Source organism: Cryphonectria parasitica (assembly GCF_011745365.1).
Source record: "Cryphonectria parasitica EP155 unplaced genomic scaffold M406scaffold_1, whole genome shotgun sequence".
NCBI lineage: Eukaryota > Fungi > Ascomycota > Sordariomycetes > Diaporthales > Cryphonectriaceae > Cryphonectria > Cryphonectria parasitica.
The window spans coordinates 2,486,543-2,513,703 of NW_024468909.1; the positions used below are offsets into that span (position 1 = coordinate 2,486,543).

A 27,161-nucleotide genomic window follows, 5' to 3' on the forward strand; every position below is an offset into this window, starting at 1 on the left:
CCGCGCGCGTGTCCCACAGCTGCAGAAGCTACACAAGCAACACGTTTCACACGATTTTCAGTCTCAACGAACGGGCCCGTCTGGTTGGAGTTTGCTATTTTGGGGGAGAAGAGGGGGAGGTGGAGTGGAGGGGAGGGAAGCGCTTGTCCAGGCAGGGTGGACTGAAGGAGGAGGACACCTGACCAGAAAGAAGAGTCCACGCTGGTGAATAGTCCTCTTGGCAACGGCACAAACAGGAGAAGGGCCCTTCGAGGCCCAGTGAGGCTATCCCCTCCCTCCTCCATGCAGGACAACAAAGGTCGGTGCATGCAACCCACACAAGGGGAGTCAAGGCAAAAGCACGCCAAATTCTGAAGCACTAGCTCCCGTGCCTGACTGAGCATAAACGACGGCCTTCGAAACAAGACACCGGCTGGATCATAGCGTGGGCGTGGGCGTATGTAGAGAAGAGAGAGAAATGTTCCTCCCCCCTGGCTGCCTGGCTTGGTCTCCCGGCGTGACGCTCGCCAATCTCGACGTCGCCCTTCGTTCTGCCCCTTGCAGGTTTTAATTTCCCATGTCCGCCAGCCCCCAAGGGATCCATTCCCAAAGTCACGCTGTGAGGGGGGAGGAGAAAAAGGCCTAACACTCACTAGTACTATAGTAGTAGCAAGCAGAGGTCGTTTCTCCAGCGTGCTTGTTTCGTCTTTTCACTTGCACATTCTCGTCCTCGTGGCGTCGTCCTCTCCTCCTTGTTTCCATCTTCCTCTTAGATCCCGTACCGGCGGCCAGGCTCCCTGCTGTCCGGTTCGTCATGGTGCTGAAACTTGACGACTGGCGAATCCAGTCCCTTGCCTTGGACGGTTGAGCCAGCAACGGTTGGCTCCTCCCACTGCAACCACGGACGACCACCCCAACCTCAGGATAATTTCACCCGCGGGTCCACTCTCTGCCATGCTTTATTATACCATAGGACAGCACAGGTGGTGACCTTGACTAATGCTCCCCAGCAGGCGGTTTCAACAGGGGAAAGCTTAATCTTCTCCGACTAGTCTGCCCCATCGGCCAACTGGGGGGCGTCAAGTCAATGACACTCACTTACTAGGAAGTACTTATTTATGCTGCTACTATAACTACTACTATATACACAAAAGAATCATACGACAGCAGTAGTATTCGGCGCTGAGGAGCATGTAACAGTACAAGCAGTATGCCAAGGTATCGCTCCTAAAGTCGTCGTCCCAAGGATTTCCACAATTTCTTTGATCAGAGAAGGAGCTACTGTACTATCATGGTACTGTGTGCTGTACTGTGTATGCAGCACATGAGGCCTTCTGATTCGGTCCTTCACCCAGTATCCTTCGCCTCCCCCTCTTCTGCCTTGTTTTTTTCCTTTTCTCCGCCTAGGCGTCCCCATGTTCAACATCAAAGCGCTTGCAGCTGCATCTCTACAAGCTGCATCTACCTGCTAGGTCATCGATAAGAATAGCATCACTTTGTTTTCCGCCTCGACTTGCCCATCGGTAACGCTCCGTCGCTCGCTTGCCGCGGGATCTGTGCATGTGGGCATATCAAGATCAAGCACTTCAAGATCTCTGACAGAATTGTCGATGAACCATCCGTTCCTGCATCTCGCTCCGTCTCTCTCTCTCTCTCTCTCTCTCTCTCTCTCTCTCTCTCTATGTGCAGCAGCCACACGCACCTGCTGAAGAACCCTCCTCGTCTTCAAGCTTATGTAGGCCTCGGGCTTCTGCCACCCCCGGTTCTCGTGGCTTCGCTTGTCCCCTTTTTTGGCCGAGGCGCCGGTCAGCAGCCGCGCCAGCCCTGGCCGGGCACATCTGGCAGACCCAAAAGGGAGCTCCCAATCACGGAGCTTGACGGCAAGACGTCGAAACAATATACCAATGGCACGGCTGACTGTTGCGCCCCTTGTCCTCGAGTCACCAAACATCACACTAGAACGGAAGGCTTGCTGATAAGTAGAAAAGAGAGTGCGTGTTTGAGAGAGAAGGGGAAACATCCACGCGTATTCTCACCCTCACGTTTGAGATGGATCCAGGACCCCCAGCCGGAGTACCGGGAAACGTCTCGCCTATGGACGCCTCGCCGGTGATACGAGAAGAACATCAACAACAACCGCAGTCTGCCATCTTCAAAAGAAGTTGGGCTGCTTCCCATACGGGTTCTTCCCACCGAGTCCTGAAACGCAAGGGCTAAGTATGTTGATCTGGTATCAAGTCTCTTGAAACAATGACATCCACCTCTCCCAGACTTTTGGGCAAGCCACATAAAAGGTTCTGGCCTAGGGTCCCGGCGAATTACAGGCGCCATGGTCGCCATGGGGGATTACCATTGTACTCGCTTGAGCATCCGAGCGCATGCAGCCTCCTATTGGTGTGCCTGAATCTTGCATGAACTGGACACCAGCCCCAGTCTGCCCAAATGGCGGGGGGACAAGAATCCTTCGAGTCCAGGCTCGTGTTATGCTACACTATTTGTCGTCTTCTACTACTACTACTACTACACAGTACTATGTACTTTGTCTGAGTGCCACTTGTTCCCATGCACAATCGGGCCCGTGGATCGCTCCACTGTGACCTATCAAAAGTCTCAGTCACCGGTACTTGCCGCCAAGACAAGTCCCTCTCTCTCTCCTACCCGCCGCTGTGGATATACATGACTGACTTGAAGATTCAGATGATATCCACCAGATAGAGAGACGGAGGATCTTTCTCCAGAGTCGGAAGACCTCCTGCAGCAATACACAGTATTACAAAAAGTATGATGCGGCATCAAGATAAAGCACCGGTGGAGGAGGGTGGTAGCGGACAAAAATTCCCCCACCATGTCAGGTATATGAAACACCAGGAGGCACCTCGCAGCCTTGTTCGCGCGACTTCCCAGTACGACGCCACCTTTGCGAGGGTCTTCTTCCTTCAGCAAGGCTTGCTAGGTCACTTGCGGAGCCCTGCGAGGAGGCACTCTGGTGCCACGTACTCGTGCGTGGACAGGGTATCAGAGGGTGGCGTCTCCAGGCCGGCCAACTGGCATCATCCTGCCACCCCTGCTGAAGAAGAACATCCCGAGCGATCACCATAGCAGCGTCATTGTCTGAGGCTCCACATGACGCCCATTCCTCGACCTGGTCAAGAGCCGTTGTTGACGAGTGCGGCGAAGGGGCTCGACGGCTCTCCGACCTTGCATTGCTGATCGCCTTCGTGTCTCGCTGGTTGAGTCTGCAGAGTTGCCCCTGGTGTTGTTTCGATCCTGTTTGCAGTCCTTGAGTCCCGAGGATTCACAAATCGTTGGCAGGTGTAGGCTACTGGCCGTATCGTGGAGAGATGCTGCCACAGCAACTATTATGGTACGACGCCCGACGGTGTCTTGGTTGCATTGAAACATATTGCTAAATATAACGATGGACTGACTGGAGACCAGACGGAGGTTACGAGTCATTGTGCCAATACCCAAAGGCTTGGGCGCATATCAGATGCCGAAACTCGGCTTGGAGGTCCGGAACATCCATCCCCTAAGGGCATTGAGGGTTTGAGTGATTTGCCAGATGGACTCTGCAAGCGCAGGATATCCTGGGAGACCCGGATTGTCTTCCAGCCCGAGACCTCGCCTTACGAGGAGCCGGAGAGTCTGGCCAGAGGATGTGTGCGGACAAGGTCCTCTTGGCAGTGGTGCGAACTGCAGTGCCATCATCTCCCATTCATCCGTCTGATAATGCCTATACGCGGATTCCGACCGGATTTTTGCAAGCTTGTCTAGGCCCTGTGGGCATCAAAGTCATGTCAAGAGGTAGGCTGGAATTTCTGCTATTCTCCTCTCCTCTGAACGAGCGCAGGTGGCCAAGGCATACACAGGCAAGATTGTATTTGAGACAACCATGGTTCTTTTCGTGAGCTTCTTGCTCCATCCTTTCTCCCCATTCCTAAGTCGCCGTAATTCAAGGTCCGGCCAGCAGCATTTTCTGTCTCGGCGTTATGACACCGACGGGTCCCAAAGAACATTCCCACCTCCAAGATTTACACACAACATGCCGACAGCTGAGGAATCAGTTCCCCATTAGCACACTGCGCGTTGCCTCTCGTCCTGCACAGGATGACTCTCAAATCTCGTCTCCAGTAATGATTTAGTGACATCAACAGCAGACCCCCGGGACACATCGGAAGGCAACCCGGACAAAGTCACGGGGAGCGCTGCCGGATGGATCCCTTCCTCGCGCAGGGTTCTGGGAACTCCAGTCCGCGAGTGTGCGGGCGGGCGTCAAAAGATCGACTTTTCTGAAACTCACTTGGGCCGAATCTAGTGGAGAACATGCCCGTCCCTTACCATGACGCTCATGGGATCCACACAAACAGCTGTTCTCGCCTCAATTCTTTTAGCAGACAATCGTGGGAAGTAAAGGAAGTGGAAAGAAAATAAGAGGAGCACGAAGGAAAAACCTGCACCCTCCAGTCGAGGGCTGGGATGTTGGGGAGGGCATGGGAAGTTCCAGGCCCCGGGGGTTTGCCAGAGCTGCCCCCGCTGCTGGTCCATGATGCAGTCAGGGTACAGGGCAGAGCAGGCTTGGGAAGGGGTTGGTATTGTCGATATGCCACTTGGCAGCCCGTGCTTGCATGGCCGAGTGCGATGGCTATGGGTGGCAGCCTGATCGAGTTGACAGGGCTGACAGTACAAGTAGGCAGATTAGTGGCCAACCTAGTATGTGGATCGCCACCAGCATACTTGCATGACTACTAGAACGTGTCTGCGGCTTCATGGGACGCTGTCGATCTCTGTTGGCGAAAGAAAGGCATGATACTTTCGGTACAAAGAAGACCGAGAAGTAATAGTGGTGGTGGTAGATGCTACCATGCACATTGCCTATGCTGTATATGCTGGGCTGCATGGAAAAGCCTTGCATGCAGCCGGGGGCAGCGGCCTCAGCCTTGTCAATGCTAATGTTGTTAGACGGCCACCTTGGGGGCAAGTTGGAGTCGGTCAGTTTCTTCGGGAACCGCGAGGTTGGTCCGACTGGACTCCCTTGCACCCCTCATCCCCTCCCCGAATATCAGACGATCGGAAGAGCTCGTTGTATTGCATCGCATCTTTGACCTCCGGGTGATTCGGTGGCACTTGGGCGACAGGAGCTTGGGAGTAGCCCTCCCTGAGCGTGGAACGGGCCTGGTCTGTTGGGCATGGACGTGGTCTGAGCTGGCTGTGGATCTATTTTGTATAATATTTCTCTCTTCCCGAGAGTCTAAATTGAGGCACAACGCATCCAAAGGGACTTCACAGGAGACTTGACGTCGTGTGTAGGGAGTTTTTTATCCTTTCGTGAGCCTAAACTGATGTGTACGTGGCAGCATGGTAATTTCTCCTACTGACTTGGTATTACCGGCAACCTCTACGATCTAACGACGCTGAAGGCCAGCAGAGAAGCCGCACAGTGATTCCTTTTTTGACCGCGTCCAATGTCGTTCTTGTACACCTCCTCATAGACGACAATGATGCGCTGGACTCAACATTGTTTAAGATCATCATCGAGTCGGTAGCTGAAGTGCACTGCGATCCTACGTCTATACGGGCTGCTCTTGAAGGACGCGGTCATTTCGGCTTTGCTTGGATGAGTTATAAGTATGCATGGCTTGAGGACATCTCGATATGATACGAGGGTTGAGAAACATCTATCTCTCTGCTCACGCTCCTCTCGATCTCGCAATCCTCCAATCATACTGGAACAACATCGTATCTTTTTTTCTTTCTTTTCTTTTGGTCTGATGATAGAGAATGGCATTGACTGTACAACCACTCTGAATGCTGGCCAGTAAATCGAACCAGCTCAATCAGAACATATACAAAGTACACATTTCGCGAAGAGACTAATTGTCCAACCTCTGTAACAAGCCAGTCAGTCTGTTCGCGCGCGATGTGCAAGCGCACCACGCACCATAGCATAGCACATGGGCAGTCTAAGTTCCTACAAGGAACCCACCAGCGGGACGAAGCACAGCTCAGATCTTTTTTCCTTTTCTTTTCTTTTCTTTTTTTGCTTCTCTCTTTCTTCCTTTACCCGCCACTAGAGCTTAACAAATATTAACATCGTGCTTGATAGGAAGTACACTCTCGTCTCGTTCGGGCGGGCGCTCGCTGGCCTCGAACTCTTTAATCACTTAACTGCCTATCGTACGTTAGGTAGGGTCCTCTCTTGAGGTTGTCGTCCCCAGATGCAGGCTCGCTGCTGTGGCCGCAGTGGGCACAGCAACTAAGTCGTTGGGTAAGCTTCGACGGGTTTGTACCTACGATCCAGGCCCAAGACTGTATCTGGATAGACTGTTGTCCACCACGAAGAGCCACTCGCTAGTTATGGCGTGGGCGATGAATACCGCCAGACCATATAAGACTCGTCAGGACCTTTATCGAGCACAATAGAACCAGCACAGGCCCAGCATGGCAGACTGGCTAAACATTAGACGCAGTGACATTTCCGCGGGCATATCGCGTTCTCGTGGGAGATTATGACAATTGTCTGCTAGCCGAGGAAGTTGGTGGATGATAATATTCATGGGACGGACATTGATAGTGACTGGGTCGGGATATTCCTACTATCTTGTTCAGACTCATGAAAGGGTATCAATACAATACAAGAATTACATATAGAGAGGCTGTGTTGAGGCGTCAAAGCCAGCCAGCGCACAGGTTGGCGGGGGATTCATTCGTATCTAGTTCAATACTGGCCATGAGTTTTACTCAGCATTCGAGCCAGAGCAACAAGGCTGAGAACTCGAATATACAACCTTGCCAAGTTTTCCGCTTACGAGCCGATGTTATGTGTGTGAATTCCATGTAGAGCTTCTTTTGACGGGTTGGAATCAAGTATCATTGGTAAATGCTAGATTTTTGTCGACAACTAGGGTGACTCGAAGTCTAGGTATCTTATAGCGACCGGAGGCTCTTGTCCAGAAGCTTTTGGCCCTCACGAACCTTGGGGCTATAATGTCTGCGTAGCAGCTCACCCTCCCAGATAGTTGTGGCAAAGGGATTGCTTCCCTCCACAGACTCGCTGAACGGGTTAAAAGTCCCATCATCCTTCCTCTCCTCCGAGTTCCAGAGTGCCGCGATCTTCTTGCCATGTGTGTGGCTCACGTCATTGATCAGGGCCAGCATGGCCTGACACGACTTCTCTGGCATCTGCAATGCAATGGTCATCAGCTGCTTGGTGAAGGCTGCCAGTCGCAGAGGAGGGACCGAGCGGATGTTCCAGGGCGGTAACAGGACTGCAGTCAAACATCTGACCAGAAGCACGGTCATGGTTTGGATGTTGACCTTGTTCGCCTTGTTAACAGCCGACTGGGGACTGTCCGGATCCGGAAGATGCAATGACTTGGCTCCGAGCTCCAAGTTCGCATTGGTGGCCAACGGGAGAAGGCTCTGGAAGAGATGTGTCGTGAAGTATGACAAGTCCAAATGCAAATCTGCGCGTGCGTTGTGGGCGTCTTGTCCAGCCAGGAGGGCGAAGGCAGTGACTGTACACAGCAATGCCTCTCTGGTTGTGTTGCGAACTGTTGAGTCTTCTTCCTCCTCGTCGTTCTCGGCGTCTTCTGTCTCTTCCTCTGCAGCAGCGTCCTCTTCACTGTAGCGGATGAGGTCCTTGAGCGCTTCGAGCAGATCTCCGAAGAAGTCCTGGTTGATGAGGTGAGCGTACTTGGCCAACCCCTCCAGTACAGCGCCCATGAGATGTGGCAGTCTCTCCTTGAGCGCGCGGAAGTATGTGGCGAACACCAGCTTCAAGGTCTCTGACTGCATGCGGTCCCGTTCCTCGTGACTAACTAGAGCATCCGCTTGTGCCATCTCCTTCGCTAGGGCTTTCTCCTCCTTCATGGCTTTCCGCTCACGCTTTGTGCGAAACTCCTTCTTCTTCTTGAGCGATGTGCTGGGTGCTCCATCCGGACCGTCTACTCCATCCTTGGAGGCTTTCCCAGAGTACTCAGACAGTAGCCTGAGATAGAGGAACAAGTTGAGCACCGTCTCGTGAACTTGATACTTCTTTGCCTTCATCATCTTGCTGAGGAGAGATACGGCTTCCATAGACGGCCTGCCTTCTTCGTCCTCTTTGAAAAGCATCTCGAGAGACCTCAGGCACTTGTTGAAGGACTCGTCTACCCTCCGCGAGCTCAGCTTGCTCACCAAGATTTTCAGGAGGTCGGTCCGGAAGTTGAAGTGCGGAACTGCCTTGACCAAAGTACAAGCACAGGTGATGGCAACCTTAGAGAGACCATGGCTGTCCTCGGAGCCCTTCAGCTTCGCATACCTTGTCAGGTCTTTCAGGTATACTTGATAGCCTGTCACGAGCGCATGCTCGTACGTCCGCACCTTCTTGACCTCCTTGGAAAGCTTCTGGCCAGCGGGATCTTCTGAGCTCGGTCGTATCCTGTAACCGGGAATGACATCCTTGTAGACTGCCAACTGTGTCACCAGACAGAGCTTCTGTACCGCAGGAATGCGCGTGTGCCCTATCTTTGCCAGATTCTTGAATGCGCCGGGATGTTCTTCGGGGTCTTCGCTCAGTTGCGAGCCAATCTTGGCCAACTCTTCCTTCGCTTTCAGGATCTGTTCGCGCTCCGACAGCGTCGGCACAGCCTCGACCTTTTCCGACTCGGGCTCTGAGCCTGCTGCATCGTCCTCGTCTCCATCCAGCCAGTCCCCATCGCTCTCGATGGAGGCAGCGTCGTTGAAGGTGTTTTGAACCTGCTGCAAGCGACCGTCGGCAGTCTTGATGGGCAGCTTATTGCTCTCCTTGTCCTTCTTCTTGCCTTTTCTCGGTCGTGATTCGTAGTCTTGTTCTAAGTTCCAGCCGGAAGCGCTCTTGAAAAAGGCCTTTTGTACTTTGGCATCCGAAACCCCGTTCTCGGACTGAGGTGGGCTCAGTCGCCTCTTTTTCGAAGGTCGTGTCGCCATGCTCTTTGGTCGAGTTATTGAAAATATAAAGGGAATGAGTGATGTCGGTTTGCAGGAATTCGAACAATATCGAGGGGGGGCTGGGAACAAGAAGACTGATCCCAGCACTTCCTGTATCGTCGGAATCAAGAAAAAAAAAAGTTGAGGTGAACCCGCCTGGTTTAAGGCAGTTCGCAAATGTTCAGAGCAGCATACATGCGCTCAGGAACTTTTTTCCCACTGAAGACAAGTGGAACAGGCTTATCAGAAGGCTTATCCATTGGGTAGCGGGGGCGCGCCTGGGCGAAATATTCCCTGGTCGCAGTGCAGAAAAATTCAGGGGTCTATTGGAGAAATCGCGTCGCCAACCCACCACCACACTGACCCGGCTGGGGATGATTTGATCAATTGTTGATGACATCGTCTACACCGTGCGCCTGGCTGCCTATTTCCACCCACAACATACCATCTCGCTCTGCGACGCTGGTGAAGGGTGCACTGAAGCGTCATGGCACCATCATCTCTTGCTGCGCAGTTGGCGCAGATCGCTGCTAATTCCAAGAGTACTCTTAACGTCAAGGCGCAAAAGGCGGCGCATGCCAAGTCGTTGATTTTTGAACCCAAAGTCGCCGCAGGCCAGAGCTTCCAGACCGTCTACACAATATGCCGCGAAGGCTTCGATGATTTGTGCCATCTGGACGCGCGTTTTGCGCCGTACAGCGAAACACTCTTCAGCGAGCAGAGCCAAGAGGAAGACCGCACCCAGATGACCGCCGCCGAGAATGCCGAGTTGGATAAAAGGGTCGACGCATTTCTGCGGTTGGTAGGCGCAAAATTGAGGCTTATGCCGGCCATCAAGGCTGTGGAATGGCTCATAAGAAGATTCAGGTTGGTACAATACAACTGTCCTTGTAACTAGAGCGTTGGTCTGACCCTCTACTAGAATCCACGAGTACAGCACAGCGTCTCTGATCACGGCTTTCCTCCCATACCACGCCGCGCCCGCTTTCGTAACGCTCATGTCCATTCTTCCGACCAAGATCCCGCACAAGTACAGATTTCTCGACCCATATATACGGTCCTTGACTTCGCCGCCTCGGGCTACCATTGTTCAACAAGCGATACATCACTTTGATCTGCTGTCCACGATATCAACGTGGACGCTGGAATCATGCCAAGCCCAGCAACACTATCCCGGTCTTCTCTCATTTTGGGGCGGAGTCATGACGGAGGCTGTCAATGGCATGCTGGATCACATGAGATCAGGCCGAAAGACCATCCAGAGGGACAATGACCAGGATCTTTTGCAGAAACTGCTGCCCATATTGGGAGAGGCCTTGATGATGAAGAAGGTCCCGGGGCTCCAAGTCGCTACATACATGGTCATTTCGGTCTATGCCGCGAAGGGCGACCTGGACGATGCTGTGCTGCTGGAGTTCATGCATCAGTTGGTTCTCGGCTGGACGGGCGAGACCGTTCGGCCTGGTCTGGTCTGCCTCTCTATTTTGGCCCAGTACAGATCTGCTAAACAGCTGTCCTGGAAAGTGGCCAAGTCGCTTATCAAGGTCCAGGACCTAGAGCACTTGCTGCTTGATGTACACAAGGAACACCGAATTGATAAGCTGGCCAATGGTCTGGCACTCGCGCTTATTGAGCGCCTCACCAAGAGAGGTGATGCGCGCGGTTTTCCCCTGATCAAGACAGTCCTGGCCACGCGAATGCTCAGCGAGAAGCAAGCGTCTGTTATGTTCAGATCACTCTTGATAGCTGGTGTCAAGATCACCGATGATGTCGATGAAGATGGCCAGGCCCGGCGACAGTTGGGACTGGCCATTGTGGCACTCTCGCAGGCTCCAGACGAATCAGGCGAGTTCTTCCGAAAAGTCGTCGAGGAGGCCGAATTCGATATCGACGACCTGGAGTTGAGGCTGGGGGCTTCTATTCGACCAAAGAAGGCAATCAAGCAGGCGGAGGGGAACGACAAGCCCGCGGATGATGAAGCCGCAGCTGCCCTGGCTGAGGAACTGGACCTGGACGCTGGGCTGAGCCGATTGTCGAAGCATAAGAAGCCGCCAGCTCGGACTTGTCTGGCAAGCGACTCTGATCCTATATTTGACGAACTCTGCCAGCTCTTCATCACGGCCGCATCCGACAAGGCAGATCTCATGAAGCTGGATGAAGTGTCCATATTGGAACGCGACACTGCGCCCGCAGACTGCTTCTACTTCTCGTTCTATATGCGCATTTGGCTCGGTCCCTACCCGATCCTCGCTCGAGCACGAGCTCTCGAGATGGCCAAAAACCGACTTCAGGAGCCGGACTGTGCAAAGCTTGACTTCCAAGCACTTCAACCTTACTGCATTGCTGCCTTGGCTGATCCAGCCAAGAAAGTCCGCCGTGCGGCAAGTGAGTTGCTTGCGGTGCTGCAATCAAACACGAGCGACTCAGGGTCACGCAAGAAGAACGGAACACCATGGGGTTCTCAAGGCCTGTACAAGAAGGCACAGGGCTTGAAATGGTTGACACCCGAAGCTGATCGGACGTTGCTCGAGGTTGTCATTGTGCCCGCGCTAGAGGAGGCGATCATGCATGATGATCACATTCTTGCGGTGCTCAAACAGGCGCTTGAGAGCTCGAGCAAGTCCTCGACAGAAAAGGAGACACCGAAGAAGGGCCACATCTCATCCAGTGCCAGAGCATCCATTTTCGCTTTCTTGGCATCGCATGTCGTCGACTCTCCTCTCCTCAACCTCAAGCTGAGGCTCTTGAAGGCCTTGAATCAGGTACAGAAGGTCTCGAGTACGTCGAGGACCCAACTGCTTCTGCCCTTGCTACGATGGTGGTCAGCGCTTGTACACACCGATGCCAGCAGTCTAGCCGACAAGGAGGGTTTAGACGAAAACAAGATCGATTCTGCTTTTGTGGATATCGTGGTAGCCAACGACACTGCCGGACTCGAATGCCTCTTCGACATCATTCAGAGCAAGACAGCACAGGATCGCCCTAGCCTGGTGAGCGCCACCTTTGCCCGGATACGGACGATGTGGCCCTCCATGAAGGATCGAACAAAACATGATGTTGCTCAAAGAATGCTTGAATTGTCACAAACGCAGGGAACTGTCTCGGAAGAAGCGACAGATCTCTTGCGGAACGTACCTTTGACGACGGACATTTTGCTTACCTTCCTCGCGGCTCTTCAAGACGTTGCTCAGCTGGCCACAGATCCACCTGCTAGCAAGCGCAGACGGACCAGCTCGTCGGACCACCACCGTGTGGCCGAGGTTCAGAACTCCCCGGAGCTTGCTGCAGCGCTGCGGAAGATCACATTTGTTTTGCAGCTCGTGGAGTCTTCTCACCCAGCCGAGCATCCTGAGCTTCTGCAGAGCTTGTTCATGGTACTCAGCGAACTCCAGACGTTTAGGACACTCGTGGGTTCCGAACTTGGCTATCTTCAGAATCTGGTCCTTGGCAGCTTGCTTGCCATGATGCCGACATACCGGAACGACAAGAATCTCAAGATCGACACGTCTGTCGGTCATGGCGACGTCCTAGTCTCTTGCATACAGAAATCTTCGAGTCCTGCTGTGCAGAACTCGGCCCTGCTCCTCGTTGCCAGCCTGGCAAAGACGGCCCCAGACGTTGTTCTGCACAGCGTCATGCCCATTTTCACCTTCATGGGCAGCTCAGTTTTGCGACAGAGCGATGACTACTCGGCACATGTCATCAATCAGACCATCCGAGAGGTGATACCGCCGCTGATCGAGACCTTCCGAAAGGGCCGAAAACACATCGTGGCCAGCGCGTCAGAGCTTCTTGCAAGTTTCGTCATCGCTTATGAGCACATTCCATCGCACAGGAGGCAAGGCCTCTTCATCTCGCTGGTGGAGAACCTCGGACCGCAGGATTTCCTTTTCGCGTTGGTGGCGATGTTCGTCGACAAGTACGGGACGTCTGATAATGTTCTGACTTTCACTGCCGACCTCATCAATCACTTCAACGTGGAGACTCAACTTCAGACTTTGGTCAGGTTCTTGGACCTTGTGGCAGATATGTTCAAGCCCAAGCCGAACCTATCTGCGACTCTCTTCGGCAAGAAGGAGGGCGAGGAGGAGGTCAATAAGACCGCTCTCAAGCAACTTACGTTGCTGCCGCACATTCTTGCCAACCGGTCTCTCAAGAGGGAGATCAGGAAGCTGGCTGAGCGTGACGACTCGGAAACGGCCAAGATCCGAGAACTCTATGCCCAGTTACTAGAAGACATCCTCACGGTAGCAGACACTGTCAAGTCGCGGAAGACGCTGCACGCACGCTGCGGAGATGCTCTGTCTAACTTATTGAACCTCTTGTCCGTCAGCGAGTTCATCAAGTCGGTTGAGACGCTCCTAGATCGACCGAACGTCGTCCTGCGGCAGAAAGTCCTTCGTGCACTCGAGGCTCGCGTGGACAGCGAGGGCCAATCTGATGTGCAGTCAAGGACTGCCCTCTTGGCGTTCTTACCACAGCTCACTGCTGTCATTCGTGACTCCGACGATATGCTCTACAAACACACCGCAGTCACCTGCGTCGACAAGATCTCTGAGAAGTATGGCAAGAAAGATGTGGAGGCTGTGGCCGCGGCTGCTGCTACTATTGCTGGCAAGCAATGTCTCGGGCAGGGAGACCGGCGCCTGCGCATCATGGCGCTGCTCTGCCTCGCCTCTTTGGTTGATGTGTTGCAAGACGGCATCACCCCAGTCCTGCCTACTGCCATCCCGCAAACCTTGGCGTACTTGCAAGAGTCGCTCAACGGCGTGGACTCTGATACCGAGCTGCACAACGCTTGCTACTCTCTGCTGACTGCACTGGCCCAACATCTGCCATATATGTTCTCTGGGTCCTACCTGGACCAGCTTCTGGCCATCTCAAACAAGTCGGCCGAAGCGCTACTGGGAGATGAGGACCACGAAAACAGGACGCAATGTCTGCATTTCCTTGCGAAGCAGGTGGATGCCAAGGTGTTGTTCGCAGCGTTGCAGAAGAACTGGGCTTCTGCAATGGATGCTGGTTACGCCGTAAGTTCTGCCCACCTTGTTCTTAGACCTGGGATGACAACTAACAGATTGCAGGCTATCCAGGAGTTTATCAATGTGCTCGGCCTGACCATCGACAAGAACTCGAAGGCATCCGTCGGAAAGAATGTATCGTCTCTCGCAGCCATCTTGTTCGGCACCTTCGACCTTCGGCGCCAGGAGCACGCCCTGGAACGTGCGAACATGACCATGGTGGCCGAGCTGGAGGAAGCCATCTTTGACGTGGCTCTGAAGATGGTCTACAAGCTGAACGACGCGGCCTTCCGACCAGTCTTTTCCCAGCTCATCGAGTGGGCTTGCTCTGGGCTGCCCAAAGCGGACACCCTGGGGGCCACCTTGCGACAGCAGAGCGTCTTTGGCTTCCTGTATAGGTTTTTCGACAATCTCAAGTCCATTGTGACGAGCTACGCCTCTTACCTCCTGGAGCCGGCAGCCAAGATTCTCAAGGACACGAAGCCCAAGGATGATGAGCAACGCGAGCTGTGGAGGCGGGTCCTGAAAACCCTGACGAAATGTTTCGAACACGACCAAGACGACTTTTGGCAAGCACCGTCGCACTTCAGCGCAATCGGACCTGTGCTCGTCGAGCAATTCTTGCACGCACCACACATGGACCTGGCCGAGGAGCTGATTCCGGCCGTGGTCGAGCTCGCGGCAGCAGCAGACTCGCAGGAACACCAGAAGGAGCTGAACACGACCCTCCTGAAACACCTGCGGTCCGAGACGGCGGCCGTGCGGCTGGCGGTGGTCAGGTGCGAGCAGGCACTTGTGGACAAGGTTGGCGAGGAGTGGCTGGCTATGCTGCCTGAGATGCTGCCATACATCAGCGAGCTGCAGGATGATGACGACGAAGTGGTGGACAGGGAGACACACAGATGGATCGTCAAGATCGAGGGGGTGCTCGGTGAGAGCCTGGACTCTATGCTCCAGTAAGAGAGAGAAAAAGACCTATTGGGAGGAGTCTCTGTGGGGGGGGGGGGGCAAAGGACAACAGTCAGACTGAGCGAGTCCATCCAATACGGCACCTCATCGTGCCTTTGGTCGAGAAGGGCCAAGACATACGCACATATTGACGTCCGAAGGAAGGCAACCTATTCATCAAAATAAAATAAGTCTTACATAAATAACACAACGCGTGCCTCCGAAAGGTCAAAAATCGTGTGACCATCCGCCGCAAATTGCCAAGCTGCTTTTTCGATGTTCTACAAATCGTGAGCCGCCCGTGTGGTTCGCGGTTGAGTATGCCAAGCAACCGCGACTGCAAGCCTTCGGACCATCTTGTCAGTTTCAGCAACAGCCGTTGTGATGGATGGAGCCATGGAAAGACGGAGGAACCTTTTGGTTCAGGTGAGCACACCACCACCTGGAACCACTTCAGCTGAAGGTGTAATCAAACAAACCTAATCCTTCGGCAGCCAGGGAGTTGAGGCCTGATATTTATTCCATTGTAGAGATCTTCTTTCTCGTGGGTAAAACGCATGATAGATCATACTTGGGAAAAGGGATATAAATAGGACCCGGCGGCATATCACTGGCCTCTTCTCACCTGGGAAACTATCTTTCTACGACAGCCATCATTGTTATCCCTCGCACTCAATCAATAATAGCTAAACTTAGACCAAATAAGAAAGGCAAGAAGGAGAAAAAAGACAGCCATGCACAGAGCGTCACTCTCCCTCCTCTTCCCCTTTCTCCTAAGCCTCCTCAACTCCCCCATCCGCGCAGCCACAACAACATGCACCATCTCCACAGGCCACGACGGCATCTGCGTTTCCACAACCAGCTGTGCCTCTGGCGGTGGCACATCCACACCGGGCTTCTGTCCCGGCGCGGCAGACATCCAGTGCTGCACCTACGGATCCTGCGCCCTCCCGTCCTCGGGCCTGGCGGGGCTGTGTCTGCCTACGTCCTCGTGCTCGTCGGGCGGGGGGACGTCCACCGCGGGCCTCTGCCCTGGCGACAGCTCGATCCAGTGCTGTACGTATGGGACGTGTAGTGTGGGCGGGGTCGGGGGCGAGTGTGTGGATACGGGGGCTTGTAGCGGCACTTCTACGCCGGGGTATTGTCCTAGTGGGAGCAATATACAGTGCTGCACTGGTGGTGGAGGAGGAGGAGGAGGAGGAGGCTCGACTGGTGGTGGTGGCGACGACGACGACGATGTTCCGGCCGAGTATCAGGGCGACGGCAGCACATGTTCCAGCGGATACCCCCTACTGAACACGGCCAGCCTGGCTCTCATCCGTGAGTTTGAAGGGTTGTACGCCAGTCCTTGTGAGTTGCCACAACAATGCATCTTGAAAAGGAAGAAAACTTTCCCATTTGGGGTGACTGACACAATATATACTTACTTACACAGACGGTGATCCGGACGGCCACCCAACCATCGGAATCGGGCATCTCTGCAGCGACGCCAGCTGCTCTGATGTGAACTACCCGATCCCCTTATCTGTCGACGACGCCTGGGCCCTCTTGATAGGTGATCTTCTCGTGAGTTTTCCTCGCCTGACTACTATTGTATAAAATTCCACAGTACATAAAATCACCTCTCCCGCAAAGAGCTCCCTATGTCTAACGCCCAACAACAACAAATAAAGGAATACCGTAAATGCATCTCCGACGATCTCGCCTCCACTGTTCACCTCAACGCCAACCAGTTCGGCGCCCTCGTCAGCTGGGCCTACAACGAGGGCTGCGCGGCCGCCGGCTCGTCCACGCTCATCCGGGAGCTGAACGCGGGCGAGGACGCGGACACGGTAGCCGAGGAGGAGCTGCCTAAGTGGGTGTATGGGGACAATGGGGTGCTTCCTGGCCTTGTGCGACGGAGGAATGCTGAGGTTGCGTTGTTCAAGACGGCCGATAGTGTTGTTGCGAATCCGAATCCGTGCTGAAGAGGAACGCTGTCCTCAGAATACTATGAAAAGAGCTTACTTTCCATATAGACGTTGCATGTCTTCAAGGCACAGCGACATCTTCATATGTTGTAGGATTGTCAATTGACTGAGCCTATAATTTCGTATCCATTTTTCTTTTCTCCTATGAAATAGTAGTAATAATAGCTGACTGTCCATCAACGTCATTCCAGGCTGGGAGAAATAGCCTGGATTGCATACCCCTGCACCTTCAGCCTTGTGATCCACTGTAGTGGATTTTTACATATAAAATCTCATCTCTGCGATAAATTCCCGCTACCTTCAAGAACAAATGAGTAAGACGAGACAAAACAAGACGATGCAATTTTTAACAGTGAAAATTTAGACTTCAAGGAGCGGTTCCGGTCCTGCTGGACCCCGAATTATTAAGAATAGTAATCATAGGTCAAGGTAATCCCCGAGCGATGCCGGCCAGGCTCCTCAGCCTCCAATGGCAATCTTCCGAAGACACCCGGCTTCAGCCAGAGCGAGAGAGCGAAAAATAAAGGGGAACCAGAGAGTCCCCACGAACAAACGCTCGCTCGGGGTTCGCGGTCAAGTGCCGCTCCGGTAAAGATCACTAGCCATTTCGAGTTGATTTTATACCTGAAGTAGGGAATATGTATGTACACATACATTTTCATATACATAAATATAAAGTAGTCATATCGTCGGAGTTTTTTTCTCAACACTTGTTACTCGGACTGTGAATTGCAAAGAATGGCACTCGCTCTTAGGCATCCCAACACGCTTGCACGAACGGTCCTGTCAGTGTCCAGAATTAGATACTTCTCGAGTTTTCGATCTGACAAGAATGGTATGTGATCTCTTCTCTAACTTTGGGCGGTCGGAGGGGGGGAGTATCTTGATTTCAACACTTCGAAAAATGAGGCAAGAAAGCACTTCCCAGTTGTAATCCCATGATGAGATATGGGAGCAACATCAAAGAGAGATATGGAAATACGTGGTTCCTCAGGAAAATGGCAATGGATGAGAGCGGTGTCGACTCCTACCTGAAGAGGAGATGATGGACGGCGAAGTGAAGAAGAGGATGGTTACAAACGAGAAAGAGCAAAGAGATGTGCGAGAGTCCATACTTGTTTCCTTCAACACTGGCTGACATGAGAAACCATACCGATAGGCAAGAAAGAAAGAGTTGTGATCCTAGGGTCCGGTAGGTCTTTCCCTCTGCTAAGACGCGCCTTCTCTTTTTTTCACTACTCACACACTCTCTCCTTCCTTTCGTTTTTCTTTCACCAGGCTGGGCAGGATACGCCTTCGCCCGCAGTCTCGACCCATCCAAATACGAAAGGATCATAGTCTCCCCCCGCTCCTACTTCGTCTTCACCCCGCTGCTCGCCTCCACCGCCGTCGGCACCCTCGAGTTCCGCACCACCCTCGAGTCCGTCCGTCGCCTTGGCAAAAATGTCCGTTTTTACCAGGGCTGGGCGGACGACGTTGATTTTGAACGCAAGGTTGTGCGTGTCGAGGAGAATGTGACAAACGACCCGTCCACCAGCCGGACCAATTTGCCATTGCCGCCTCAAGCCCAAGGGAACGGTGAAGAAGGAGTGAAGGCGGTGATTCCCAAGGGCCCCGTCACAGATTTGAGCTATGACAAGTTGGTGATCGCCGTCGGAGCATACAGCCAGACCTTTGGCATCGAGGGCGTCAGGCAGCATGCACACTTTCTGAGGGACATTGGCGACGCGAGGAGGATCCGGCTGCGAGTCCTCTCGCTGTTTGAGCAGTGCACCAGCCACGCCATGAGTAAGTCTCCTCCTCCCCCTCAACACCCACCCATCCATCCTGGCCCAGAATTCTCTAAACAGAATCTTCCTCAACAGCCGACGAAGCCCGCCGCAAGCTCCTCCACTTCGCCATCGTAGGTGGCGGCCCGACAGGCATCGAGTACGCCGCCGAGCTGCACGACCTCGTCCGCGACGACCTCTCCAAGATCTACCCCAACCTCATGCCCCACGTCCGGATCACCGTCTACGACATCTCCCCAAAGATCCTCCCCATGTTCGACCAGGCCCTCGCCTCCTATGCCATGCGCCTGTTCAGCCGTCAGGGCATCTCCGTTCGCACTAAACACAGTATCCAGAGCATCGCCCCAGACCCGGACACAGGTGGCCTCCGCCTGCGGATCAAGGAAGCCGGCGAGGAGGAGATCGGTGCAGGTATGGTCGTCTGGAGCACGGGGCTTATGCAGAATCCACTCGTGGAGAAGCTCGTGCAGAAGACCCTTGCCGGTGAGGGGGCCAGCCATCCTTCCGAGTACCGCCTCGAAAAAGACCCTAAGACAGGCGGCATCATCGTGGACGAGCAATTTCGTGCGCGCCTGGCCAACTCCTCCTCATCCTCCTCAGGCGCCCAGCAGCAGCTCCTCTCCTCCGTCTTCGTCATCGGTGACTGCGCCGTCGTAGCCTCCCAACCCGACCTCCCCAAGACCGCCCAAGTGGCTTCCCAGGAAGCAGCGCACCTCGCCAGGACCCTCAACAGGCACAATGCAGCCGCCGGCGAGGTCCTGAGCGAGACGGCCAAGCCCTTTCGCTTTAAGAACCTCGGTACCATGACCTACCTGGGCAACTGGAAGGCCATCCACCAGAGCTCCGCGGACCGTCTGACGGGCTGGGCCGCTTGGGTGCTGTGGAGGACGGCCTACTTGACCAGGAGCATGAGCCTGAGGAATAAAGTGCTCGTGCCAGTATATGTAAGTCGAGGGGGGTTTTGTTTTGGTTTTCGGTTGAGTGTATATATGTATACAACAGTCTGAACCGTTGCTGACCCGTTTGTAGTGGTTCGTGTCGTGGATGTTTGGAAGGGATATTGGGAGGTTCTGAGGAAGGTCGACGACTGTGTGCTTGTCATAAGATCAGAATTCAGCTTGGGAGAGAATCGAAACCAATCTTTCGCCACTCGGGAAATTCAACTTCAACAGGTCGAGACGTCAAAGGAAACGGAGAACAGATTAAAAGAAATGTAGAAAATTCATCAGGGAATGTATTCCAGCCCTTGACTGGGTATCGCTACCTGCTTGTCTCGATCTGGTGGGAACTCGCCCCGAGCAGTCTTTGAAGAACAATAAACTATTTTAGAGCTCTGTGATGAGAACCAGGCAAGGCAGGGGATTTAAAACATGTACCCCCCAAACACTCAGACAAGGTGGGGGAGAAAAAAATAAGAGGACCAGAACACATTTCCAGTTCTCCAGTACAGAAAAGCCCCGCAAAATTCACCATTGATCCTCACAATTGGGCCTGAACACCACCGCAATGGCCCTTGAACGCGAACTCCTTCCGAGGTGCCTCATGCACAGCCACATCCTATTCCCCGTCATCCAACACCAACGCTCCATAATTTTGGTCTGCTTTGGCGACAGAATACCAGCTTTTCTCCAAGAGGGAATTCGAGCCACAAGGATCCGTCAGACCAAATGAAAAGAGAAATAAGTGCCACGAAACGAAAAGGGAGCTGAGCCCCGGGGTTGTGGTGCCATACGACCAAACAATAGACAATGCAGATGAGGGAGTCGCAATACTCTCCAAAACACAAAAAAAAACAGAAATAAGAAAGAACAATGACCGGGCGTGCCGGGAACGGTGTGCTTTCATCAAGAAGCGTCATCTCCCTGTGCAGTCATCTTCTCAAGCGCGGTCGACTGAAGACAGAGGCGACAAGCCAAGCCCCTCACACCTCAAACGAGGCTGCTCTTGGTCCGAGTATGGTGACTGGGCCGCCGTCCCTCGGCACGCTTGCGTAGCGTGTCCTCCCGCTTAAGGACGAGCTCGCACCACTTGCCCTTGTTGCGAGAACCGCTAAAGGTGTCATCATCGTGTCCGAGGCTGTCGCGACCGATGACATCCGAAAGGGCCTTCATCCAGCCCTCCTTGTCTGATGCGCTGTCGGCATAGAAGTCGATAATCTCGCCATTGTTGAATCGAATGCGGAAACCCTCTTCGACAAACATGTACCCCTCCTCTTCTTCACCAAAGGCTGACTTCCGGCGCTTCCCGTTCTTACCGGTGGTCTCCTTCTCGGTCAGAGCTCGGCGGTCATCGATGAGACGCTTCGCGTTGGCCAGATTGATGGTGGCACGCGGCTGGCGCGTGGCCTCGTGGTAGGCCGTCAGCTTCGTGCCAGCCAGCTTGAAATAGCGGCGGCGCCAGAACTATGATCGACAGGTCAGCAAAAGAGACGGGGGCCTCATGGGAACTAATAATGTGTACGTACGGGACAGTCACCACCCTGCTGGCTGAGGTGACCCTCCCAGTTGCGGGATCGTCGCTCCTCAGCAGCCTTCATCTCGCGGATGCACGAGTTCATGCTCTTGGGCATGTCCTCGTCCGTAGAGCCCTTAGGTCTCGGCACAAACAGAAGCTGCAGCTCGAGCTTGCCGATCTTATACGGAGCCTTCCGAACGACCGAGTTACTACCTCGCTTGCTCTTGACGCTCGACGCGAAACCGGCCTCCTCAGTCGCCCACTCGTTGAAGCAGGCCACATCGACCACATAGGGACGGCCAAAGCACCGCGTCTCGTGCTCCTTGAGACAGACGTAGGCGCGAGCAAAGCTGCCGTCGGCGGCGGCGAGGGGTGACAGGAGATCCCAGGCGGTAGGGTTGGCCGCAATCTGTCGGGCCTGGGCCTCGCGTTGCTGCCGAGCAAGTCGCTCTTCCTCTTCCTTCTGGCGCTGCTCCATCTCCTTGCGTTTCTTCGGGGACGCAAATACTCTGCTGAAGGTCGACGTCTTGGCCTTGCGTGGGGAACTCTGAGACTGGACGATCCTCTGTGGGGGAGGCTGCTCCAGCTTGACATTCAGGGTCAGCTGGAATTCCAGGTCGTTCGGGACGACCAGTTCAAATTCTTGACCGATGGGCGCATTTCGCGCCAGTTCGAGCCACGCAGTGGTGACACAGTGAACGCCGTTGTCGAGGGTCAGGCTAAACCAAGTGCGCTCGTCTATACAACAAGTCAAGTCAGCTCAGTTCAGACTCGGACTCGACAGTAGGATGCACTTACTCTTGGGGATGGGCAGGTCGAGATCCTTGACACCCAGGACCTTGACGAACAGTCTTCCTCGCTCGCCATTGTCGTCACCCGCAGCGTCCTCGGCAACCTCTTCCTCAGCCACAGTGGTCATTGTGGCTGTGTTGCTCTCCCGGCCAGGCATTGGTGGAACGGGCCCCGTCGTGACGGGTCTTTTCTTGAGGCTCTTCTTCCTGACCTGGCCATTCCAAGGCTCAACCGTCCACGACTGAGGGCGGTGCTGCTTCACGGGTGAGTTGCCGGCAGAGCGTGACACGGGGCGCAAGTCATCAGTATCTTTGTCGCTGGCTGTCACGACCTTAGTGTTCTGGCGCATCAGATAGCCTCGCTGTTTGGGTGGAGTAATGTTAGCATCAGCTGCAGTGGGGACTGTCCTCTTCGCGAGCCTGACTCTAGACGCTTGTCTAGAAAGTGTCTGGCCTGCAGGTTGAGAAGATTGGTGAAAGGAAACTTGTTGGAACGCCACCTTTTGCGCCTCGATGACCCGCTCGAAGTCGTCGTCCAGACTGAGACCAAGATCAAAATCCAACGTGAGGCTCCTGGCCTTGAAGCTGGGGTGTCGCAGCATGTAGTCCTCCGAGGATGGGTTGGGAGACAAAAGCTGCTTGTCCTCAAGGGTATTGGGAAGCCGGTTCTGGTGACGGTCGGCCATGTTCTGCATGCCAGGCACCTCGCGGCTAACGATGCGCCTCTGCTCTCGCATTGTCTCGATGTCAGCAGGCGTGGCAGAAGGTCGCGTCTTCAATTTCGAGCCAGCGGCTGACTTAATGGTGGCTGCCGTCTCAGGAATGATAGGTGAGACACGCGCCTCCTCTTCCTCGGGTTCTAGCAGGGGGCGGTGAATGACAGAATCTGGCGTCCTAGGCTCGTCATCATACTCATCTGGCTCGCCCCAGCCCGTTCCGTCGTACTCGGGCTTCGATGTAGGGTGCTCTGGCGTGGAGGGCCGCTGCGACATTTCCTGGGCATCGTTGACCTCAGGCTCATCGGTCTCGGCACTAGCCTCGACTTCGGTGGGCTTGGGGAGCATAAATGGCTGCAGATCATCAGTGAAGGGGTTGTGCTTCTGGGTAGTGGGAAGCACATCTGGGACCATGCGCTCCGCGATGGTGTCAAGAGAGTCCGCGTTCTCTGCGGGAGAGGTGGCCCGTGGAGTGGTGATCTCGTCCTCATCGACCTTTTCTTCCTGGGGACTTGGTAGCTCCTGGCCTGGGCCGGAATAGTTGCTATCGGAGTCATAGTTCTTGTCGGTGACTTCCGAGTCGGAATCGTCGTAATCGTCCCCATCAGATTCAGACCGCGGGTACTGATCAATGATCGAATCATCTTCATCAAAGTCCTGTTCCAGATGCCCATCGGACTCAACGTCCTCGTCCATGCTGGCATCTTCAGTACTGGGGATGGGGACGTCAGGGTCCAGAGGCTGATTGCGCTCTGGAGAGCTGGGCAGGGAAGAGAAGTTGTAGTCCGACTCCCTCTCCAGACCCTTGTTACCATCCACTCTCCGCAGAATCGACTCGCGCGAGATGTGCGGCGGCAGCTGGTAGTCACCCAAGTCACCAAGAGTGTCCTCCTCTTCGCCGGCAGCGTCCTCGTGGCGCATCTCGAGCGCGGGCCCCAGCTCAGCCAGCTTATGCGCAGGTTCATGCTCACCATCACCATGCTCATGCTCGGCCGCAAGCTCATGCTCGGGCTCAGGCAGATGCTCTGGCTCTTGCTCTTGCTCTTGTTCATGCTCATGCTCATGCTCGGGCTCGGGCTCCGTGAGCTGGCTGTCGGCGCGATCACGGGCCCCAGCGCGTCTCAGTCGCCGTTCGCGCTGCTGCTCCGCGGCTGACTTGCCATCGTCTGACAGCATCATCAGCTTGAGCCGCTCCTCGAGCGTCATCTTACCGTTTCCAATGTTCTGAAGATCGGCCTTCGAGAGCGTGGAGGCGGGAGGTGGAGACGGCAGGGTCCGCTGGGACCCCGTCAACCGCTCAGCACTCGCAGATGGGCCGGCCGAGGCGTTCGAGTTCCGCCGATCATTGTTGAAGCCTGGAGGCGGGAGAGGGGGGAGAGGCCTGTGGTCACCGTTCGAGTTGCGAGAGTCTGAGCGATCCTGCTGAGGGAACCCGCCAGGCGCAAAGTTTGGGAAGCCTTCCGGTGTGAGGCTGTGCGTAAAGTCATCGTCGGCCATGTTGTCCAGGTCATGACGCCAGTCATCAGGCAGGACGACAGGAGTCTTGGCAACGTCCTCGAGGGAGGCGTCGAAGCTGTCCTCGTGGGCGTCACTGCCAATGATGTAGTGGTCGTCATCGTCATCCTCTGCCGAGTCATAGCTGCCCTCTCGAGAGCTGTCGCCACCAATAGAAGAGATATCAGGGGTGACCATCTCATACTCATTCACCTGTGGTGGCGCGACATCAAAAGTGACGCTCTTGGCGTGGCGGTGGAGGGCTCTTCCAGAAGGAAGCTCACGCTCGTCGTAGGATCCATCATCCGAGTCGTGCCCGTTCTCCCTGTCAAGACTGGACCTGAAGCGGCTCGGTGCGAGGGATGACTTGGTGGGCGATGCCTGATCCCTGCTCGCCGGACGTGGGCCATTTGGTGGAGGACTGCGGGTCGTCAAGGGAGGGGTCTTGGTGAGAGGAGGGGGTGACTTGAGGCTGTACTGCGGGATTCTGGTCTGGCTGTCAGATCGCCCGTGGCTAAATGCCTTGTTGTCGCGGTACCCGCTGATTCCAGTGCCGCCAAATGCATTGCCTTGGACCTTCGACAGCGGTCGCTCGACCTGTGGTGGCTTGGTAGGATCGTACTCCTGCTTCTGTTCGAGAGCGAGGATGTTGCTGTTCTTGACGCGTGACGCTTTTTGAAGGCGCTCGATAGACCCGCGGCGGGTGGGGGACGGCGAGCCCCGGCCAAAGGGGTTGTTCTCGCTGTTCTTATTCTGCCAGAACAGGCGCGGCGATGTGGTCCCTTCCAGCGGCGAGCTCTGGAACGGCGAGGAGTCGGTATTCATCTTCTGTGATGGGGAACAAACAATGTCAATTGGGATTGGTCATGCCGTGGCGAAGAGGAGACGGTCTTCTTACCTGGACAGCCTGTTTCCAACTGGGAGAGTTTCGTCGCTTCTCAGCTGGAGAGATCTCGGATAAGGGACGCGGGGGGGCACCCGACATCTTTCCAGGAGATGGAGGACTGTTCTTCGCTAGTCGCAAAGGTTGCACCTGAGGAAGGTTAGGCCTCTGCATCACAGAGCCACCATATGAGGCCATTTCGACGAATGTCTCGACGGTGAGGGGTCTTGGGGGCGGCAAGAACCTACAGGATCTGACGAGTCCATGAATCTGGGAACTTCTGACCCTCAATTCAAAATGCACCTCTGGCAAGCTCTAAAGAAGAAAAAGATGGAGGTTGGTTCCGTTGATCGGCTGGTGTGGTGGTGTGGCAGCCTCGGTAAGCGGTCTATAGTGTGCGCAAGGGTGGTGGTAGCACAAAGTAGAAAAGGTGGCTGGTGTCTGAGACTTGACGTGTTGTTGACCCGATGGTGGTGGGCAGCAGTCGAGTGAGGAGATTGGAGGAAAAGTTGCGCTTTCAAAGGACAAAAAAAAAATAGTGCAGAGTGGTGAAGCTGGAGTTCTTAGGAAATAGAAGACTACGGCGAGTTCTTCTGTCTGCAAAACACAGGTGAAATGGTATGTCGTAGAATGGATGCAGTGAGACCAATGTTGACTCTGTGGTGATGGTCTTGAGACGAGAGAGGTAGTGTTATGCTCCCAAACCAGCAAGAATGTAAAGAAGGTGAAGCCAGACACGTACGAAAACAGAAAAAGGAAAGAGAGTTGGGAAAAGGCTGTCTAGGTGAAGAGGAGAGAGAGAGCAAGAGAGAGATAGAGGTCAAGGTCGGAGTGGTGACGAGAGTGACGACTGACAACAACGGAAGGATGGGTCTTGTGTGGAGGATGCCAGATCAAGGTCAAGGGAGTCTTGATCAGGGAAGACACAGTTTGCTATGCAACCCTTGCTCTCCCAGATCACACTCGATCGGATTATTCTTCAGAGTGCACCTCTCTCTGTCAAGATACAGAGGAGAAGAGAGAAGAAAAAACACAACAGAGAAATCCTTGGTCCTCTCTCCCAGTTCTGGGCGACAGAAAGGCGCGACGATGAGGATCGAATTCAAGCGGTTGGGTGGGGGGAAACAGTGGTGGTCAAGCAGGGATCGCGATTGGTGGCTGGGGGGCCCCTGGCAGCGTGTACCTACGCGGTAGCCCGTAAGCTGGGACGGACAGCGGTAAACACAAGGCGGGCGTTACCCCAGCGACCCACTTTCATTTGGTTTCTTTTTTGGGCTCTAAAAAGTCGCGGGGCAGAGAGAGAGTTGGCTAGCACAGACTGGCACCGTAGCACTCATAGTTAGCAGCAGCAGGAGCAGGAGCAGCGCTCATAGCAGCGGCAAGGTTCAGCTCAAGCTTAGTTCAATCTACGTACAGCACCAGTGATCACCTTGAGCCCCCCCCCCCCTCTGATTGTGGTCATCATACCTGATGTCACAATAACTGGTTTACTGTGCATTCTCCCCTCCTGGATTTTTGAGGCCCAAAAGGGGATGAATGATTTAAACTCAAGGTCTCTTGTTTGGACGGCCGGCCCAATAGGATGATTAAGAGCACAGGACCATCCCAACCTTATCAAATAAAAAAACCCGGTGGCTGGTATTGAGGAGAATTCTAGAAACCATGGCCATGGCCCCATGAGCCCTGCGAACCCATGCGACCCATGTTCTGAACAGATTCCCAATCCCACACCCGAGTGGGGACTGCGATGGAGTTGCCGAGCTGCAAGCACTTGTTGTTGTTCCCCCCTCCAGCCAATCCTGTGGGAAGGATGGCCCGCTTCCTGCAGGTCACCTGCAACACCAGCCTTCGAATTTCTCAATGGTGTGACGGAGGGCGATGGGAATTGACAACTGCCCAGCACGCACAGGCACAATATGATTGTTTATTTGGTACGGTAGTAGTAATCTTTGTCTCAGCGGTATCCCTTAGGACGTGCATTACATCTTTTTGGCCTGGGTCCACCAGGTTGGATCCATCAAGAACCCAACGCACCGCAACGCAACGCTGCTGTTCCACAACACAAACGAACACATCTATCCCTATCTTTAACAGCGTCGTCACCATGAACACACTGTATATACTATGAAACATCCGTCCCCTACCTACTCTGTTGGAGATTGAAACTCT

The 27,161-nt window shown here is 54.3% G+C and overlaps 6 protein-coding genes across 6 annotated transcripts; 4 read left to right on the plus strand and 2 right to left on the minus strand.

Moving 5' to 3' along the window:
* Positions 1–6,829: 6,829 nt before the first annotated feature.
* On the minus strand, positions 6,830–9,025 carry M406DRAFT_271169 (nucleolar complex-associated protein 3). Its single transcript, XM_040918105.1, has one exon. It carries the CDS (start codon positions 8,923–8,925, stop codon positions 6,904–6,906), a length of 2,022 nt encoding a protein of 673 aa, XP_040781070.1. The 5' UTR covers positions 8,926–9,025; the 3' UTR covers positions 6,830–6,903.
* A 387-nt stretch (positions 9,026–9,412) lies between these two features.
* Positions 9,413–14,906, plus strand: M406DRAFT_325579 (U3 small nucleolar RNA-associated protein 10; the record flags this gene model as incomplete). The annotated part of the gene is made up of 6 exons (XM_040920000.1): positions 9,413–9,792; positions 9,848–11,310; positions 11,353–11,703; positions 11,752–11,915; positions 12,018–13,955; positions 14,010–14,906. The coding sequence occupies 6 exons, from the start codon at positions 9,413–9,415 to the stop codon at positions 14,904–14,906; spliced, it is 5,193 nt and encodes a 1,730-aa protein (XP_040781071.1).
* Positions 14,907–15,060: 154 nt separating this feature from the next.
* Positions 15,061–16,861, plus strand: M406DRAFT_105216 (family 24 glycoside hydrolase; the record flags this gene model as incomplete). The annotated part of the gene is made up of 3 exons (XM_040915133.1): positions 15,061–16,244; positions 16,330–16,460; positions 16,568–16,861. Exons 1-3 carry the CDS (start codon positions 15,629–15,631, stop codon positions 16,859–16,861), a joined length of 1,041 nt encoding a protein of 346 aa, XP_040781072.1. The 5' UTR covers positions 15,061–15,628.
* Positions 16,862–17,602: 741 nt separating this feature from the next.
* Positions 17,603–19,728, plus strand: M406DRAFT_325581 (FAD/NAD(P)-binding domain-containing protein; the record flags this gene model as incomplete). Its single annotated transcript, XM_040920001.1, has 5 exons — positions 17,603–17,699; positions 18,024–18,056; positions 18,143–18,652; positions 18,715–19,598; positions 19,684–19,728. The coding sequence occupies 5 exons, from the start codon at positions 17,603–17,605 to the stop codon at positions 19,726–19,728; spliced, it is 1,569 nt and encodes a 522-aa protein (XP_040781073.1).
* Positions 19,729–19,867: 139 nt separating this feature from the next.
* On the plus strand, positions 19,868–20,519 carry M406DRAFT_354264 (uncharacterized protein). Its single transcript, XM_040922872.1, has one exon. It carries the CDS (start codon positions 20,161–20,163, stop codon positions 20,323–20,325), a length of 165 nt encoding a protein of 54 aa, XP_040781074.1. The 5' UTR covers positions 19,868–20,160; the 3' UTR covers positions 20,326–20,519.
* A 63-nt stretch (positions 20,520–20,582) lies between these two features.
* M406DRAFT_248275 (DUF1709-domain-containing protein) lies at positions 20,583–25,166 on the minus strand (the record flags this gene model as incomplete). Its single annotated transcript, XM_040916520.1, is given in 5 exon segments — positions 20,583–21,056; positions 21,119–21,867; positions 21,880–23,508; positions 23,587–24,934; positions 25,014–25,166. The coding sequence occupies 5 exon segments, from the start codon at positions 25,164–25,166 to the stop codon at positions 20,583–20,585; spliced, it is 4,353 nt and encodes a 1,450-aa protein (XP_040781075.1).
* Between the last annotated feature and the right edge of the window lie 1,995 nt (positions 25,167–27,161).